At 40.8% G+C, this 17,085-nt stretch overlaps 1 protein-coding gene and 1 non-coding gene across 8 annotated transcripts in view; both read right to left on the minus strand.

Annotated features, from left to right (window-relative positions):
* CATSPER3 (cation channel sperm associated 3) overlaps positions 1-17,085 on the minus strand; it is a 335,119-nt gene that overhangs the window by 303,941 nt on the left and 14,093 nt on the right. For 6 of the 7 annotated variants that reach the window (XM_072957124.1, XM_072957139.1, XM_072957129.1 and 3 more), the window contains exon 3: positions 5,137-5,376. In XM_072957124.1, the coding sequence (XP_072813225.1) occupies positions 5,137-5,376 (240 nt within the window). Of the gene's footprint in view, positions 1-5,136; positions 5,377-12,793; positions 12,894-17,085 lie in introns of all 7 variants that reach the window. The other variant, XM_072957143.1, reaches the window with a different exon arrangement.
* TRNAA-CGC (transfer RNA alanine (anticodon CGC)) lies at positions 14,918-14,990 on the minus strand. The gene has a single exon. It is a non-coding gene; the product is annotated as a tRNA-Ala (tRNA).

Consider the following 17,085-nt stretch of genomic DNA (forward strand, 5'->3'; position numbering starts at 1 on the left):
CAGTTGTCCCCAGCATCCAGTGCCTGGCACATGGTAGATGCTCAATAAATGGTTGTATGATGAATGAACAAATGAATGAGTGAATGGGAACTGCGCCCAGATGAGGGCTACCCCAATTTAACAGTGGTTTACCAATACCTGGTCTCCACACTCAGTCACCCATGGGCAGATCGCCTGTGCTGCCCCAGGGCGGGGGTAGTCACCCGTCAGCACCACTAACCACTCCACCTGAACCCCAGGCTGCATCTGTGGTCATCCCAGGATGTCCTGCTCCTGCTTCTCAGCTGAGGGCCAGCCCTGAATGATCTTCCAGACCCAAGAAGAGTAGCAGAGCCACCCTAGGAGTGGGAATGAAGAGGGCTGAGGGACCTGGCTTCCCATTCTTCCTGGACCCCATTTCACAGGAAGGTCTCCACCTTGTGACCTCAGGCTTCCCCTGTGAAATGGGTGTTTGCTTGTCTCATCTCCCACTCTTCATCGTTCATGCTTTATGCCCGTGTCTTGCCAATACACGGTCACCTGCCTGGACACTGACACTGACACAGACATCAGGTCAAGGCAGACAGATGTTATTATTCTTCACATTTCAAGATGAGGGATCAGAGACTCAGAAAAGCAAAGTGCCTTGGCCAGGGTCTCACTGCAATATAATGGCAGAGCTGGAACTGCCCTTTGCCTTGTGCCACCACCGCCAACCACAAAAGCATATTTTACTAAGCCAAGAAACTGTTTATTGACTTAACACTAGGGAAGGAGGTACTGATAGAGCTGGGACATGGGACAGTGAATTTTCGACAGTTTGAGAGTAATTTGGGAAGCAGAGAGATAACCCAGAAGCACTAGGGCTGCCCTGCACATGAACTGGTTTGGCAGCTGCCTGCAGGGGCAACCGCACACACAACGCCTCCTTCCTCTCCTTGGGGGAAGAAAATCAGTGTTTGAGAATTAATTCCAAAAGAATTAAGAGGTAAAAAATTGCCTCCAACCCTGCAAGAGAGATAGAACTTCTTTCCCAAGAACTTCTAAGACTGAAGAGGTAAGAACTCACGAGAAACGCAGCAATGGGACGCAGTTTACAGGTGAGGTCTGTGCGGGCAGGGAGGGGCAGCGCCTCGTGCAGGAACCCGAGGCACCACAGAAGGATGGGGGAGAGGACTGGCTGGGTCCCCTGCTTCCAGGCTAGTCTGCAGGCCCAGCGGTGCCTGTGGTCAAAGCCAAGCAACCTTGAGAACAGCCATGGAGCAGATGCCACGCTCCCTGGAAGCCTATGTGGGACTGGCTCCTGCCAGCTGGCCTTGGCCTCGTTCTTCCAGCACCATCCAGGCAGGACCCACTGGTCTGCAGTCCAGGGTGTGCAGGAATCCAGTCCCAGAGACAGTTGCCCAGATCCCCATAGGCTGGTAGCTCCTAACCTGAGGAAGTCGGGGCCTTCTAGGCCTACAGCCTGGCCCCAAGTAAGTACCTGATTCTGAATTTCCCAGTTCATTGGGGAAGCAATTCCTAGTCCCCAGTTCAGCTCCCCTGGGCTGAGTCAAGCTGCAGCTGCCCTCTGGGTCCTGGGGCATTCCAGATATGGAGAGGCATGTGGCAGGTGATGGGCCCCAAGGAGGAGGAGGGAGGCGGGGGATGGGGCCTGGGCTCCCACCACAGCCAGGTGTCTGAAGGTTGTTCTTCAGGCTGAAATGGAGATGAACAGGGACAGCGTGGCCATTGGCTGTCCAGCTAACAGAACCTCTCTGTGTATAAAACAACACGGAACAATTTCCTCACAGTGCAAGTTTATTGCCATGGGTCAGAAGGCAAAATGTCACTTTAATTAATCAGAAAAAAAGGAGCAAAAGTTTGCCAGAGGGCCCTCTCTGGGCACTGAGCTGAGGCTCCATGAGAGCCTCATTTAGACTTCAATGAATATAAATTAACACAGAGGTACAAGGTCTCACCTTTGGCACCTCCAGCTCCCCCTGGCCAGCTAGCCAGGCCAGGGTACAGAGAGCATCCCCAAAGCCACAGAAGAGCCACCGCCAGGGCGTCTGGTGGTCCCCAGGGAATAACTTTTGGATACAAGGTTCTGCTTAATGACAGAAAGACCCTGAGGTCAAATACGGACCATATGTCTATGCACATGCTGTGTCTGCGTGCCCATGGGTCACTGTGCATATCTTCGAGGACAAAAGGCTGAGCAGAGGCCTGTGGTCACCAAGCAAGCCAGGCTGAGCTGTGGGACAGGCCTTGGCCAGTGAGGAGGGCTGTGTGCCCTGCACTGCGTCCCTGGGCTGTCCTCGCCAGGCCCCAAGACTCAGGCTTTCCGCCTGACCAGGCTGCCATGACACGACACCACGATGCACCCAGCAGGTAGTCAGTGCCCTCAGCCTCACAAGGGGACACTCTGGGTCCCTGCCCTCCCCTCAAACCCCAAGACAGAAGCCCCTCCTGCCACTGGTATTTTCTGTGTCCTCCTCCCTGAGCAGTCCTGGACTTCCCATCCCTCAGCCCATCGCCATCACCTCCTTCCTCTCATGACTCCTGCAGGTCTCTGGCACCCTCATTCTACGGTGATCTGGCCTTCCCTGAAAATCTCCTCTTGCCTGAGGACGTCACTTCTTAGAAGCTCTCTTGAAGGAGGCTGCCTGTCCCCCAACTGACCTGATTCAGGAGGCCACCCTCTACCTCATCCTCGAAGCCCTGGCCTCCAAGGGCAAAGCCCCTGCCTCTGGGCAGGGCCAACTTTCCACCTTCCCATTCCTCTGCTTCAGGCTTCACCCCATCCTCCTGTCATCCTAGGGGCTTTCAGCATCTCACTGGACACCCACCATCCCCCAGGCCTCTTGTTCCCTTGACTTCCTCATCTCCAGTGACCCTTGCCCCTGCTCCCTTGGGGCCCAACACCCAGAAAACCAGGCTATACTCCCCACTGTCTAATCACTCCCTCACTCTGAGGTGTCCACCTCCCAGCACTTACCCCTCAGGGAGCTCCTGTCTTTCCTGTCCACCTGACTTACTCTCATCCCTCCCTGACACAGATTCTAATGCCCAGCCCCCCAGACACTCCCCTTCCCACTAGGACACATTATCAGGTCTATCTCTAGCCCATGAGCAAGGGGAGCCACTCTCAGGTGTGAAAGGAAGGATGCCATGATTTGAGGTACACTTCAGTGCTTCTCTCAGCTGCTGGGGCATTTCTGCTCCAGGGCTCTCCTTAGTGTGGGGAGCCACTGCAGGAACCCATGGAAAGGCAGATGGTGATGGAGAAAAGATGATGGCTGTCAGGGTGAAAAGACATGGGCAAGCCAATAACGATCTAGGAGGCCACACTACAGGACTACAGAGAGAGGAGTCAAAGCCGACACTCAAATTTATGACTTGGCAGTTGAATGGGGGTGGGAGACACCCATTACCAAAAGACAGAATACAGGAGGAGGAGTCAGGTTGGGGATTTGAGAGTGGAGGTGGGAGGAGAGAGATGACTTTCAGTTGAAATGTGTTGAGTCTAAGGAGCACGTGAAATATCCAGGAAGCAGTGAGGTCCAAAGTTCAAAGAGGGAGGTGTGGGCAGATGAAGAGCCCTGAAAAGTGGAAAAGGTCACCCAGAGAGAACGTAAGGAGGGAGAAGAGATGGGAACTGAGGACAGAGTCCTGAGAAAACCACACTCATGGGCCAGGCAAAGACAACATACACCCGAGAAGTCACGCCCAAGAGGCTGGAGGAAAACCAAGAGGAACTGGTAACGGGAGGTTGCTGGCAACCTCAGAGAGGCTAGTGACTGTGGAGCTGAGGGAGGAAGACTGGGCATAAATGACAGATAAGGAAGTGGGGCCTGGGAGCACAGACATGGTGCCTCGCCACGAAGAGAAGGAGCAGGAGGACGGGACTCTGTTGTTTGGGAGAAGACGCACACCAGGTGTATGACAACATAACAGCAAGACATGAATTAACGGGGTTTGCGGCTGGAGGCGCTCTTTACCACCCCCCTTTTCTTCTCTACCCAGGTCCCTGAGTGTCAGTCCTAGGCCCTAGATAGACAGACCCCCAGCTGTGCTAGGGGCAACCTCTTCAGCAGAACAGGCTGACACACCCTAACTGATCAAATAGGTCCAAACCAGCCCCTTCCTGGAGAAGCATGGATGCTGAGTGCAGAGCCAGGGCCAACACACTGTGGTCAGGATAAAGGCCCAAGGGCAGGCTTGAGTCACCTCTGAGGCTTGTTCTGAAACCTGTGAGTCAAGTGAAGACTGGTCACCCCCGGACTTCTGGGGAGGAGCAGCACTTCCAGGGCTGCCTGAACAATAATGAGACCGTCCCATCAAGAGAAGCAGGAGACTCTTAGTTTTGGGGGAAAGCAGTGAGTAGCCAGGACCACCAAAGATCTGGAGACTCCTAGGCATGTAGTTCAAACCCTATAGTATGGGATAGAGGAAAAGACCAGATGGCCTCTGGAGTCAGACGCATCTTTGAAAGCTCAGCTCTGGCATCTGACTACTGAGCGACCGTGTGCCTCAACTTCTTCATCTGTAAAATGGAGCTAATACCTTTCCTACCATTGTTTTAAGATTAAATGAGGTAATTAGAGATTATCATACTAAGCGAAGTAAGCCAGAAAAAGACAAATACCATATGCTATCACTTATATGTGGAATCTTAAAAAATGACATGAATGAATTTATTTGTGAAATCAAAACAGACTCACAGACGTAGAAAACAAACTTATAGTTACCAGTGGGGAAGGACATAGGAAGAGATAAACTGGGAGGTTGAGATTTATAGATACTAATTACTATATATAAAACAGATAAACAACAAGTTTCTCCTGTATAGAACAGGGAACTATATTCAATATCTTATACTAACCTATAATGAAAAACAATATGAAAACAAATATATGTACATACATGTATGACTGAAACATTATGCTGTACACCAGAAATTGACACATTGTAAACTGACTATACTTCGATTAAAAATTTTTAATTTAATTTTTAAAAAAAAGATTAAATGAGATAATATAGGTAAGAATCAATCTGCTACAAGGAGGATGCAATCGCTGGGTGAGAGTGTTGGCAATATTACATCATCGGGGCTGCTGAGCAGATCAGCCCTATGCCCTGCACTCCCAGAACACAGCGTCCCCGGATACTTACCCTCATGCCGCGGCTGTAGGTGATAATCTTAAGAATGCGCAGGGACTGAATGCCTTGAGCAATGTTTATGTAGGGGTAGTATATGCCCATGATCTTGGGGATAATGTGGGGGATGAAGACAATGAAGAAAATGACCACGTCCAGCAGGTTGTAGCCATCCTCCCAGAAGCCGATGGGGTCTGCGTAGAGCTTGATGATGAACTCGGAGATATATATTGCCAGAAAGAAGAACTCTGAGGCCTGTGGGGTGGCAAAGTTTGAAGAGTCAGACCAAGCTGCATATCTTCTCCCTGCCTGGGTCCCCCAGTCAGGTATGTATGTGTACCCCTAAATCACCCACATTAGACAGAAACCAAGCAGAGTCCATGGAATCAGACTGTGTCTGATTCGCTTCTACGTCTTCCCTATCCTGTGGCCCTAACCCTAGGGTTTGAACCAGGGCGCTTGGAAACCACTGACAGACAGGATGACTACCTACGCATCTCAGGCAACCTGCATGTGTTTCCCAAGAGAAGACCCCAAGAATCTAATATCCAGACTTTGGGGAATATAGTTGAACTACTGAGATATCCACTTGTCTTTCTCTTTCTGGGTTATATCACTTAGTCTGATAATCTCTAATTATCTCATTTAATCTTAAAACAGTGGTGATGTGAACTGATTTACATTTTTAAGAGATCTTGGTGGAACAGAGACTATGGGGGAGCTGGCAGGAATAGCAACTGGGAGGCAGGTTAGGGAGGAGGCCATAGATGGTAGAAGAATGACTTTTAGCAGTCATCCGTACAAGAGATGAGGCTGGAGTGCAATGCATCGGGTGAGAGTGCAGAGAGGAAAAGAAAAGGACAGATTCTGGATGGGCTGTGTAGGCAGCAATGAGAGGACTTGCTGATGGACTCGGGGATGCACAGCAAAGAGAGAAGGCAAGGAAGACTCTGGTGTTTCAGACAGAGCAATTGGGTAAACGTGGATGCTTTTAAGTGAGATGAGTTTGGGGTGGGTTGAAGTGGGGCTAGAGAGAGTTTCTGCAGGGAAATAAAAAGGCTTTTGAGATATACCACCTTTTAAATATATGTCAGATGCTGTCACTGGAAATTGTAGCTCCAGCCACAACTATTCATTTGGATAGCATGAGGGTAGTGTTACTTGTCCGATATACTTGTATTTGAGATCTCCACATGGCAACCATTTACATATACTTTTATGTTTGTTAACTACGATGTAACATTTAAGATACACAAAAAGGTATAAAGAATAATATAATGAACAACCCTACACTACCACCCAGCTTAGGAAATCAAATGTTACTATTCTAGGCAGTGCCTCTCATTGATCAAATCCCCTTCCCTTCCCACAAAAATAATCCTGTTGTAAATCTGGAGTATGTCTTGCTCATGTATTTTATACTTTTACCACATACGTATCCCTAAAAGTACATTGTTTTGAATTTTTTATACACTACATAAATTGCATATATAATAAAGTATTCTTCAGGCAATTTTTTTCATTTAAAATTGTAAGATTCATCCACGTTGATATATGTAAACCTAGTTGAGTGTTTCACCACTTTTTTGCAATTCTGTTTATGAAAATACTATAATTTATTTATCCAGTTACCCGCTGAGTGATAGAGTGATACCTAGCATGTTTGTAATTTTCTTTTCTTTTCTTTTTTTTTTTATAAAGGGCAGCTCTTTGGAAAGGGACAGATGCAACCTGGGTGGAGTTGGGCCTTTAGGTCCACATGGGTACATGTACATGTGAAGCCCCTAATGTTACAGAGCAGAGCCAGACATGCAGAGACTTCCACTGGTACTCTTGTGACAGACTTCACAAGGTTAGAGCCAAATATTGCCTTATTTTTTTTATATGCCTGGCATACTGTTGGTAGGTGACTCTTCAACTAATCTTAGAGATTCTTAAGGGCAAGAGCTTTAGCTTTTTTTAACATTTTTTTTACTGAGTTATAGTCATTTTAAAATGTTGTGTCAAATTCCAGTTTAGAGCACAATTTTTCAGTTATACATGAGCATACATATATTCATTGTCACATTTTTTCTTGCTGTGAGCTACCACAAGATCTTGTATATAATTCCGTGTGCTCTACAGTATAATCTTGTTTATCTATTCTACATTTTGAAATCTCAGTCTGTCCCTTCCCAGCCCCCGCCTCCTTGGCAACCACAAGTTTGTATTCTATGTCTGTGAGTCTGTTTCTGTTTTGTATTTATGTTCCTTTTTCTTTTGATTCCACATATGAGCGATCTCATATGGTATTTTTCTTTCTCTTTCTGGCTTACTTCACTTAGAATGACACTCTCCAGGAACATCCGTTTTGCTGCAAATGGCATTATGTTGTCGGTTTTTATGGCTGAATAGTATTCCATTGTATAAATACACCACTTCTTCTTTATCCAGTCATCTGTTGATGGACATTTAGGCTGCTTCCATGTCTTGGCTATTGTAAATAGTGCTGCTATGAACATTGGGGTGCAGGTGTCATTTTGAAGTAGGGTTCCTTCTGGATATATGCCCAGGAGCGGGATTCCTGGGTCATATGGTAAGTCTATTCCTAGTCTTTTGAGGACTCTCCATACTGTTTTCCACAGTGGCTGCACCAAACTGCATTCCCACCAGCAGTGTAGGAGGGTTCCCTTTTCTCCACAGCCTCTGCAGCATTTGTCATTTGTGGATCTTTGAATGACGGCCATTCTGACTGGTGTGAGATGATACCTCATTGTAGTTTTGATTTGCATTTCTCTGATAATTAGTGATATTGAGCATTTTTTCATGTGCCTATTGATCATTTGTATTTCTTCCTTGGAGAATTGCTTGTTTAGGTCTTCTTCCCATTTTTGGATTGGGTTGTTTTGGTTTTTTTTTATTAAGTTGTATGAGCTGCTTATATATTCTGGAGATCAAGCCTTTGTCGGTTTCATTTGCCAAAATTTTCTTCCATTCCGTGGGTTGTCGTTTTGTTTTATTTATGGTTTCCTTTGCTGTGCAGAAGCTTGTAAGTTTAATTAGGTCCCATTTGTTTATTCTTGCTTTTATTTCTATAGCTTGGGAGAATATTTTTGAGATGTATGTCAGATAATGTTTTGCCTATATTTTCTTCTAGGAGGTTTATTGTATCTTGTCTTATGTTTAAGTCTTTGATCCATTTTGGGTTTATTTTGTGTATGGTGTAAGGGAGTGTTCTAGCTTCGTTGATTTACATGCTGCTGTCCAGTTTTCCCAACACCATTTGCTGAAGAGACTGTTTTTATTCCATTGTATATTCTTGCCTCCTTTGTTGAAGATCAGTTGACCAAAAGTTTGTGGGTTCATTTCTGGGCTCTCTATTCTGTTCCATTGGTCCATGTGTCTGTTTTTGTACCAATACCATGCCATCTTGGTTACTGTAGCTCTGTAGTATTGTCTGAAGTCTGGGAAAGTTATTCCTCCAGCCTCTTTTTCTTCAGTAATGCTTTGGCAATTCTAGGTCTTTTGTGGTTCCATACAAATTTTACTACAATTGTTCTAGTTCTGTGAAATATGTCCTGGGTAATTTGATAGGGATTGCATTAAACCTGTAGATTGCCTTGGGCAGTATGACCATTTTAACAATATTGATTCTTCCAATCCAGGAGCATAGGATAACTTTCCATTTTTTTAATTCTTCTTTTATTTCCTTAATCAATGTTTTATAATTTTCCATGTATAACTCTTTCACCTCCTTGGTTAGATTTATTCCTAGGTATTTGATTACTTTGGGTGCTATTGTAAAGGGGATTATTTCTTTACTTTCTTTTTCTGTTGAGTCATCATTAGTGTAAAGAAATGCAACTGATTTTTGAATGTTAATCTTGTAACCTGCTACCTTGCTGAATTCTTCGATTAGTTCTAGTAGTTTTTGTGTGGACCTTTTAGGGTTTTCTATATATAGTATCATGTCATCTGCATACAGTGACACTTTTATCTCTTCTTTTCCAATTTGGATCCCTTTTATTTCTCTCTCTTGCCTGATTGCTGTGGCTAGGACTTCCAAGACTATGTTGAATAGCAGTGGTGATAGTGGGCAGCCTTGTCTTGTCGCAGATTTTAGTGGGAAGCTTTTGAGTTTTTCACCGTTGAGTACTATGCTGGCTGTAGGCTTATCATATATAGCTTTTATTATGCTGAGATATGTTCCCTCTACACCCACTTTGGTGAGAATTTTTATCATAAATGGGTGTTGAATTTTATCAAAAGCTTTTTCTGCATCTATTGAGATGATCATGTGGCTTTTGTCCTTTCTCTTGTTGATGTGATGTATTACATTGATTGATTAGCATATGTTGAACCATCCTTGTGTCCCTGGGATGAACCCCACTTGATCATGATGTATAATCTTTTTTATGTGCTGTTGGATTCTATTTGCTAGTATTTTGGTAAGAATTTTTGCATTACGTCCATCAGTGATATTGGTCTGTAATTCTCTTTTTTGGTGGTGTCTTTGCCTGGTTTTGGTTTCAGGGTGATGGTGGCGTCATAGAATGAGTTTGGGAGTATTCCCTCTTTTTCAGTCTTCTGGAAGAGTTTGAGAAGGACTGGTAGGAGTTCTTCTTTGTATGTTTGGTAGAATTCCCCGGTGAAGCTGTCTGGTCCTGGACTTTTATTTGTAGGGAGGTTTTTTTATTGCTATTTCGATTTCATTTTTAGTGATCAGTTTGTTCAAGTGGTCAGTTTCTTCTTGACTCAGTCTTGGTGGACTGTATGTTTCCAGAAACTTGTCCATCTCCTCTAGGTTAGCCATTTTGGTTCCATATAGTTTTTCATAATATTCTCATATGATATTCTGTATTTCTATGTTATTTGTTGTAATTTCTCCATTTTCCTTTCTTATTTTGCTTATTTGTGCTCTTTTTTCTTCTTTGTGAGTTTAGCCAGAAGTTTGTCAATTTTATTTACTCTTTCAAAAAACCAGCTTTTGGTTTGATTGATTTTTTCTTTTTTTTTCAATCTCTATTTTATTCATTTCATCCCTGATCTTTATTATTTCCTTCCTTCTGCTGACTTTTGGGTGTTTCTGCTCTTCTTTTTCTAATTCTTTTAGCTGGTGGATTATATCGTTTATTTGAGATTGTTCTTCCTTTTTGAAGAAGGCCTGTATCGCTATAAACTTCCCTCTTAGCACTGCCTTTGCTGCGTCCCATAAATTGTGTGGTTGTATTTTCATTTTCATTTATCTCAAGGTATTTTTTCATTTCAACTTTGATTTCATCATTGACCCATTGGTTTTTTTTTAATAGTATGCTGTTTAATCTCCATGCTTTCCTTTTTTTTATCCTTTGTTTCTCTGTAGTTGATTTCTAGTTTCACGGCATTGTGGTCAGTAAAGATGCTTGAGATAACTTCTATCTTCTTAAAATTGTTGAGGCTTCTTTTGTGCCCAAGTACATGATCAATCCTAGAAAATGTTCCATGTGACCTTGAAAAGAATGTATATCCTATTTTTGGGGGGTGTAATGCTCTGAAAATATCCACCAATCTAATTTTTCTATTGTATCATTTAGTTTCTCTGTTGCCTTATTTATTTTCTGTCTAGAAGATCTGTTTAGTGATGTTAATGCAGTGTTAAAATCTCCAACAATGACTGTATTCCCGTTTGTAATTTTCTACTACTGCAAACACTATGAAAGTACAAAAAGTTTGAGCCAGACTGCAGGGCCATTTAAAAGGCAAATTTGAGTCTTATTCCAGATTAGGAGCAAGACAGTGAGTGTGCAGTGTCCTCGAACCTGTTAGCCAGTGACAAGACCCTCCATGCCCCCTAAGGATTGCAGCCAACACCACAGGGGATCCTGGCTGCTTTTCAGGTCCCCAGCTGCTGAGCCACCTGCACCAACATTTCAAGCACCCAAAAGGGAATTCTCCCATTTGCTAAGACTATATTGTGCCTGGTTATTTCAATCTGCCTGGACATCAGGATACTAGTTCCTGTCAGTAATTGAGATGGTCTTTGCCACTATCTTCTTTATCATCTACATGTGTTACCTGCACACCAACACACAGATTATCAACTGGCCTTGGAGTGATCTCTTCCAAACCCTCACAGTGGCCATCCTCTACCTGACCATCTCCTTGCTGAGAGAGGAAACCACTCCAAAATCCTTGCAGAGGTCCTGGGCCTAATCACTGCGTGCCTCTTTGGCTATAATGGCTGCATTACCTTTTCCGTGTAGCAGCAAAGACACTGCAGCCCCACTGATCCTGCAGATGGCTGGGTGTAGTAAACTTCCTTCATTTCTCTCCGAAACCTGCAAATAACACCTCTGTGGAAATAACTCCTCCCTGCCCCTACCACACTGCCAGCCAACTCCTAAACCCACGTTTTACTGTACACACGTGTACACTCTGTTCCATGCCTAGAAGCAGAATTACAGAACTGTAGAACATCAGCATCTTCAGCTTCACTGGATGTTGCCAAATTGTTTTCTGAAGCTATTGTGCCAATTTACTTTGGTATATTAGCTATGTTCCTAATGGGTTTTTTTACATTCTCACAAACACTTCCTACTGTTGGACTTCTTAATTTTTGTCAGTCTGATGAATATGAAATGGTATCTTATTTTTCATTTTAATCGTTATTTTTCTAATTGTTAATGAAGTTGGGCATCTTTTTATACATTTAAAGTGTAAACTGCCTGTTTCTAATCTGTTGCCAAATTTCAGCTGGATTGTTTTGTCTTTTTCTTATTGATCTGGAAGACAGTATTTCACATACTTTGAATTCTAATCCTTTACCTGTTATATGTGTTTCAAATAGCTTCTCCTATACTGACTTATCTTTTCACCTTTTTAATGATCTTTTGATGAAGAGAATTTTTAAGGTCTAATGGAATTAAATTAACCAAACTTTTTCTTCATGGCTTGTGTATTTCATATCTTATGAAAACTTTCCCTCCTGAGATCATATAAATCTTCTATATTTTCTTGTAAACATTTTAAAGTTTCACTTTTCAAGTTAGCCCTTTACTCTAGCTGTGTACACAAGAACGTAGAGGTCTAATCATGCTTTTATTCTATATGTACTGTTTATGAAGAATCTGTCCTTCCAGCACTCATCCTCAGTGCCACCTACAGGCACCAGGTTTCTGTACTAGCCAGGTCTGTTTCTGAGCGCTCTCTACTTTTCCACTGGTCTCTGTCTACCTATGCATCGTCACCCTGTCTTAATTATTAGAGCCTTATAGAATGTCTTTTTATCTGGTAAGCCAAGCCTTCTCTTCCTTTAACTTTCAAAATCACCTTAATTTTTCTTTGTCTTTCACTCCTTTATCTAAATTTTAACATCAGCTTTTGGCGACCCATAAAAAGTCCTGCCAAACCCTCGTACACTGTTGCTGGAAATGTAATGTTACAGCTACTATGGAGGACAGTATGGAGGTTCCTTAAAAAACTAAAAATAGAGTTACTATATGATCCAGCAATCCCATCCCTGGGTATATATCTGGAGAAAAATATAATTCAAAAAAACAACATGCACCTCAATGCTCACAGCAGCACTATTTACAATAGCCAAGACATGGAAACAACCTAAATGTCCATCAACAGATGACTGCATAAAGAAGTTGTGGTATATATAAAAAATGGAATACTGCTCAGCCATAAAAAAAATAAAATAAAATAATACCATTTGCAGCAACATGGATGGACCCAGAGATCGTCATTCTAAGTGAAGTAATCCACAAAGAGAAAGAAAAATGCCATATGATACCACTTAAATGTGGAATCTGAAAAAAAAAGACACAAATAAACTTATTTACAAAACCGAAACACTCACAGACATAGAAAACAAACTTACGGTTATTGGGGTAAAGGGGATGGGAAGGGATAAATTGGGAGTTCAAAATTTGTACCTTTGGGGGAGTGATGGAAATGTTAGGTATCTTGACTGTGGTAGTAGTTTCATAGGTGTTTACATCTATCAAAATTCATCAAATTGTACACCTGAAATATGTGTAGTTTACTGTATAGACATTATATCACAATAAAGTTGTTTAAAAAATTTTTTTAAACAAAAAACAAAAAAAAATTGTGATTATTGTTCTTTCTGACTTACTCTCCCCCCGTTCTTTTTCCTTTTTTTGGAGTATATTAAGGAAAATTGTACAAAATATAATTTCAACCCAAAATACTTCAGTACAAATCCTTATTTTAAAAGCATCTCCTGACACCTGCACCCCAATGTTCATAGCAGCACTATTTACAATAGCCAAAACATGGAAACAGCCTAAATGTCCATCAACAGGTGACTGGATAAAGAAGATGTGGTATATTTATACAATGGAATTCTATTCAGCCATAAAAACCGACAACATAATGCCATTTGCAGCAACATGGATGCTCCTGGAGAACGTCATTCTAAGTGAAGTAAGCCAGAAAGAGAAAGAAAAATACCATATGAGATCGCTCATATGTGGAATCTAAAAAACAAAAATAAAAACAAACAAACAAACAAAAACAAAGCATAAATACAGGACAGAAATAGACTCACAGAGAATACAGACTTGTGGTTACCAGGGGGGTGGAGGGTGGGAAGGGATAGACTGGGATTTTAAAATTGTAGAATAGATAAACAAGATTACACTGTATAGCACAGGGAAATATACACAAAATGTTATGATAACTCACAGAGAAAAAAATGTGACAATGAGTGTGTATATGTCCATGAATGACTGAAAAATTGTGCTGAACACTGGAATTTGACACAACATTGTAAAATGATTATAAATCAATAAAAAATGTTAAAAAAAAATAAAAGCATCTCCATGATGCTGTTATAGCCATTAATTAATTATTTAAAATACAAAAAAATCCTGCTAGACTTCTTATTGAAATTACATTGGTTCTTTTGTTGTTGTTTTTTGCTGTTTTTTTTTAATGAAGTACAGTCAATTACAATGTGTCAATTTCTTGTGTCCAGCACAATGTCCCAGCCATGCATATACATACATATATTCATTTTCCTTAAAGGTTACTATAAGATATTGAATGTAGTTTCCTGTGTTATACAGCAGAAACTTTCTAAACCTATTTTTATATATAGTGGCTAACATTTGGAAATCTCAGACTCCCAAATTTATCCCTTCCCACCCTCTTTCCCCAGTAACCATAAGATTGTTTACTATGTCTGCAAGTCTGTTTCTATTTTGTAGATGAGTTGAGTTAGAGTTCCCTCCGGATATATACCCAGGAGTGGGACTCTTGGATCATATGGTAAGTCTAATTTTAGTTTTTGAGGACTCTCCATTGTGTCTTCCATGATGGCTGCACCAAACTACATTCCCACCAACACTGTAGGAGGGTTCCCTTTTCTCGGCATACCCTCCAGTGTTTACCGTTCATGGACTTTTGAATTATGGCCATTCTGACTGGTGTGAGGTAATACCTCATTGTAGTTTTGATTTGCATTTCTCTGATAATTAGTGATATTGAGCTTTTTTTCCTGTGCCTATTGGCCACTTGTAAGTCTTCATTGGAGAATTGCTTGTTTAGGTCCTCTGCCCATTTTTGGATTGGGTTGTTTGTTTTTTTGTTATTAAGCTGTATGAGCTGTTTATATATTCTGGAAATTAAGCCTTTGTCTGTTGCATCATTTGCAAATATTTTCTCCCATTCTGTAGGTTGTCATTTTGTTTTGCTTATAGTTTCCTTGGCTGTGCAAAACCCTGTAAGTTTGCTTTTTTTTTTTTAATAAAAAGCTTATGTTTCTTTGGGGGAGGCAGCAATTAGGTTTATTTTTGTTTTTTTTAAATGGAGGTACTGGGAATTGAACCCAGAACCTCATGAATGCGAAGCATGTGCTCTACCACTGAGCTACACCCACCCCCAGAATTGCATTGGTTTAATAAATTAATTGGGGGAAACTGTACCTTAAAGAACCTGAGCTTTTCTATCCATGATCGGATATATCATTCCATTTCTTTATGTTTTCTTTAATGACATTTACACATTGTTTTCTCCTTAAAGATCACGAATCTTTTGTTAGATTTGTCTCTAAGTACTTTTGTATTTTATTAGAAGTGCCACTTTTTTGTTGCTGACATATTAAATATATTTTAATTTATTAATCATATATCCACCAAATTTGCTTGATTTTATTAATTACTTGTTTACTAACTATATTAATTAGTAGTAACTTTTATTAATTATTTTTTCAGATTCTTTTGGGATTTATATGCAGAAATCACATCCCTTGTAAATAAAATGACAGTGTTTTTAAACCTTCTAATACTTAATGCTTTTTATTTCTTTTTCTTCTGTTATACGTTGGCTAAGACTCTAATACAAATTTTGTCAATAATAACAGTGGGGGGGGGCAGAGCCAAGATGGCAGAGTAAAGACTCACAGCTCACCCTCTCCCACAAATATACCAAGAACTGTATCTACAAACCCACTGAATCACACAGAACACCTACTGAACTCTGGCAGAGTGACTCTCATTTTGAAATACAGGAGGATTCTCACAAAATCCAATAAACAACAAGTTCATGCTGCATAGCACAGGGAACCATATTCAATATCTTGCAGTAACCTATGGTGAAGAAGAATATGAGAACGAACGTATGTATGTTCCTATGTGACTGAAGCATTGTGTTGTACACCAGAAATTGACACACTGTAAACTGACTATACTTCAATAAAAATATAATGATAATGATGATGATAATAATAATAATAATAACAATAACTGGACTACACTTCTAAAGGGAATACTGTTAAAGTTTCACTACTGTATGTGAATTCTGATACAGGTTTTTCATAAGGTATCCTTTATTGGTTAAAAAAAATTCTATTACTAGTTTGCTAAACTTTTATCATGAAAGATACTCATAAACTTTTTTCTGTATCTCTTGAAATAATCTTATCAGGGTTTTTTCTCCTTTAATATTTTAAGATGTTTAATATGTAGATTTTTCTAACACTTGCTTTCCTAGAAAAACCCAACTTGGCAATGCTAAATTATCTTTTTCATTTATTTTTTAAAAAATTCAATTTCCTCATATTCTGTTTCTGATTTTTGTGTCCAAGTTCATGATTGGGTGTAATTTCCTTTTTCATACTGTCCTTGTCTAGTTTAGGCATAAAGGTTATACAGTTGTCCCTCAGTATCCCCAGGGAATTAGTTCTGGGACCCACAAAGGATACTAAAACCCAAGGATGCTCAAGTCCTTTATATAAAACAGCATAGTATTTGCATATAACCTATGCACAACCTTCTTGCAGACTTTAAATCATCTCTAGATTACTTATAGTAATCTAATACTAATATAATGTAAATGACGTGTAAATAGTACAAAATACAATGTAAACGCTATGTAGACGTTGCCAGGCAAGCAGCAAATTCAAATTTTGCTGTTTGAGACTTTCTGGATTTTCTTTTTCTTTAAATATTTTCGACCCCTGATTAGTTGAATTTGCAGATTTGGAACCACTGATCACAGAGGGGTCACAGTACTAGATTCACAAAGTGAACTGTCTGTGGGCAGGGCAGATATCCTCATTTATCTAATTGCTAGAAGTATTTATGAATTGGTATTATATCTTCCATGAATTTAAAACCATCTACTTCAGGTTAGTTTGTTTGCTTCGGGAGATGGAAAATTTTTACTACTAATTCAAAGCTTTATAGCCATTAAAGGATATATAAGAAGACTTAAGTATTTTTCCAGGTTTTTGCTTATTGAGAGTCACTTTTGTCTTTTTTTTCCTATAGAAATACCTTATTTCAGCTAAGTTTTCTAATTTATGGGCTAAAATAAAATTATTAGATTTCTGATATCTACTATTTATGAAATTTCCCATTTTGATTCCTAACATGAATCAGGGTTTCTATTTATCTTAATTATCTTATCAAGAAAGTTATTTTATAATTATTTTCTAAGATCTAATTTTTAGCTTTGTTGATCCTTTCTATTGAA

This window comes from Vicugna pacos, chromosome 3, assembly GCF_048564905.1.
Source record: "Vicugna pacos chromosome 3, VicPac4, whole genome shotgun sequence".
NCBI lineage: Eukaryota > Metazoa > Chordata > Mammalia > Artiodactyla > Camelidae > Vicugna > Vicugna pacos.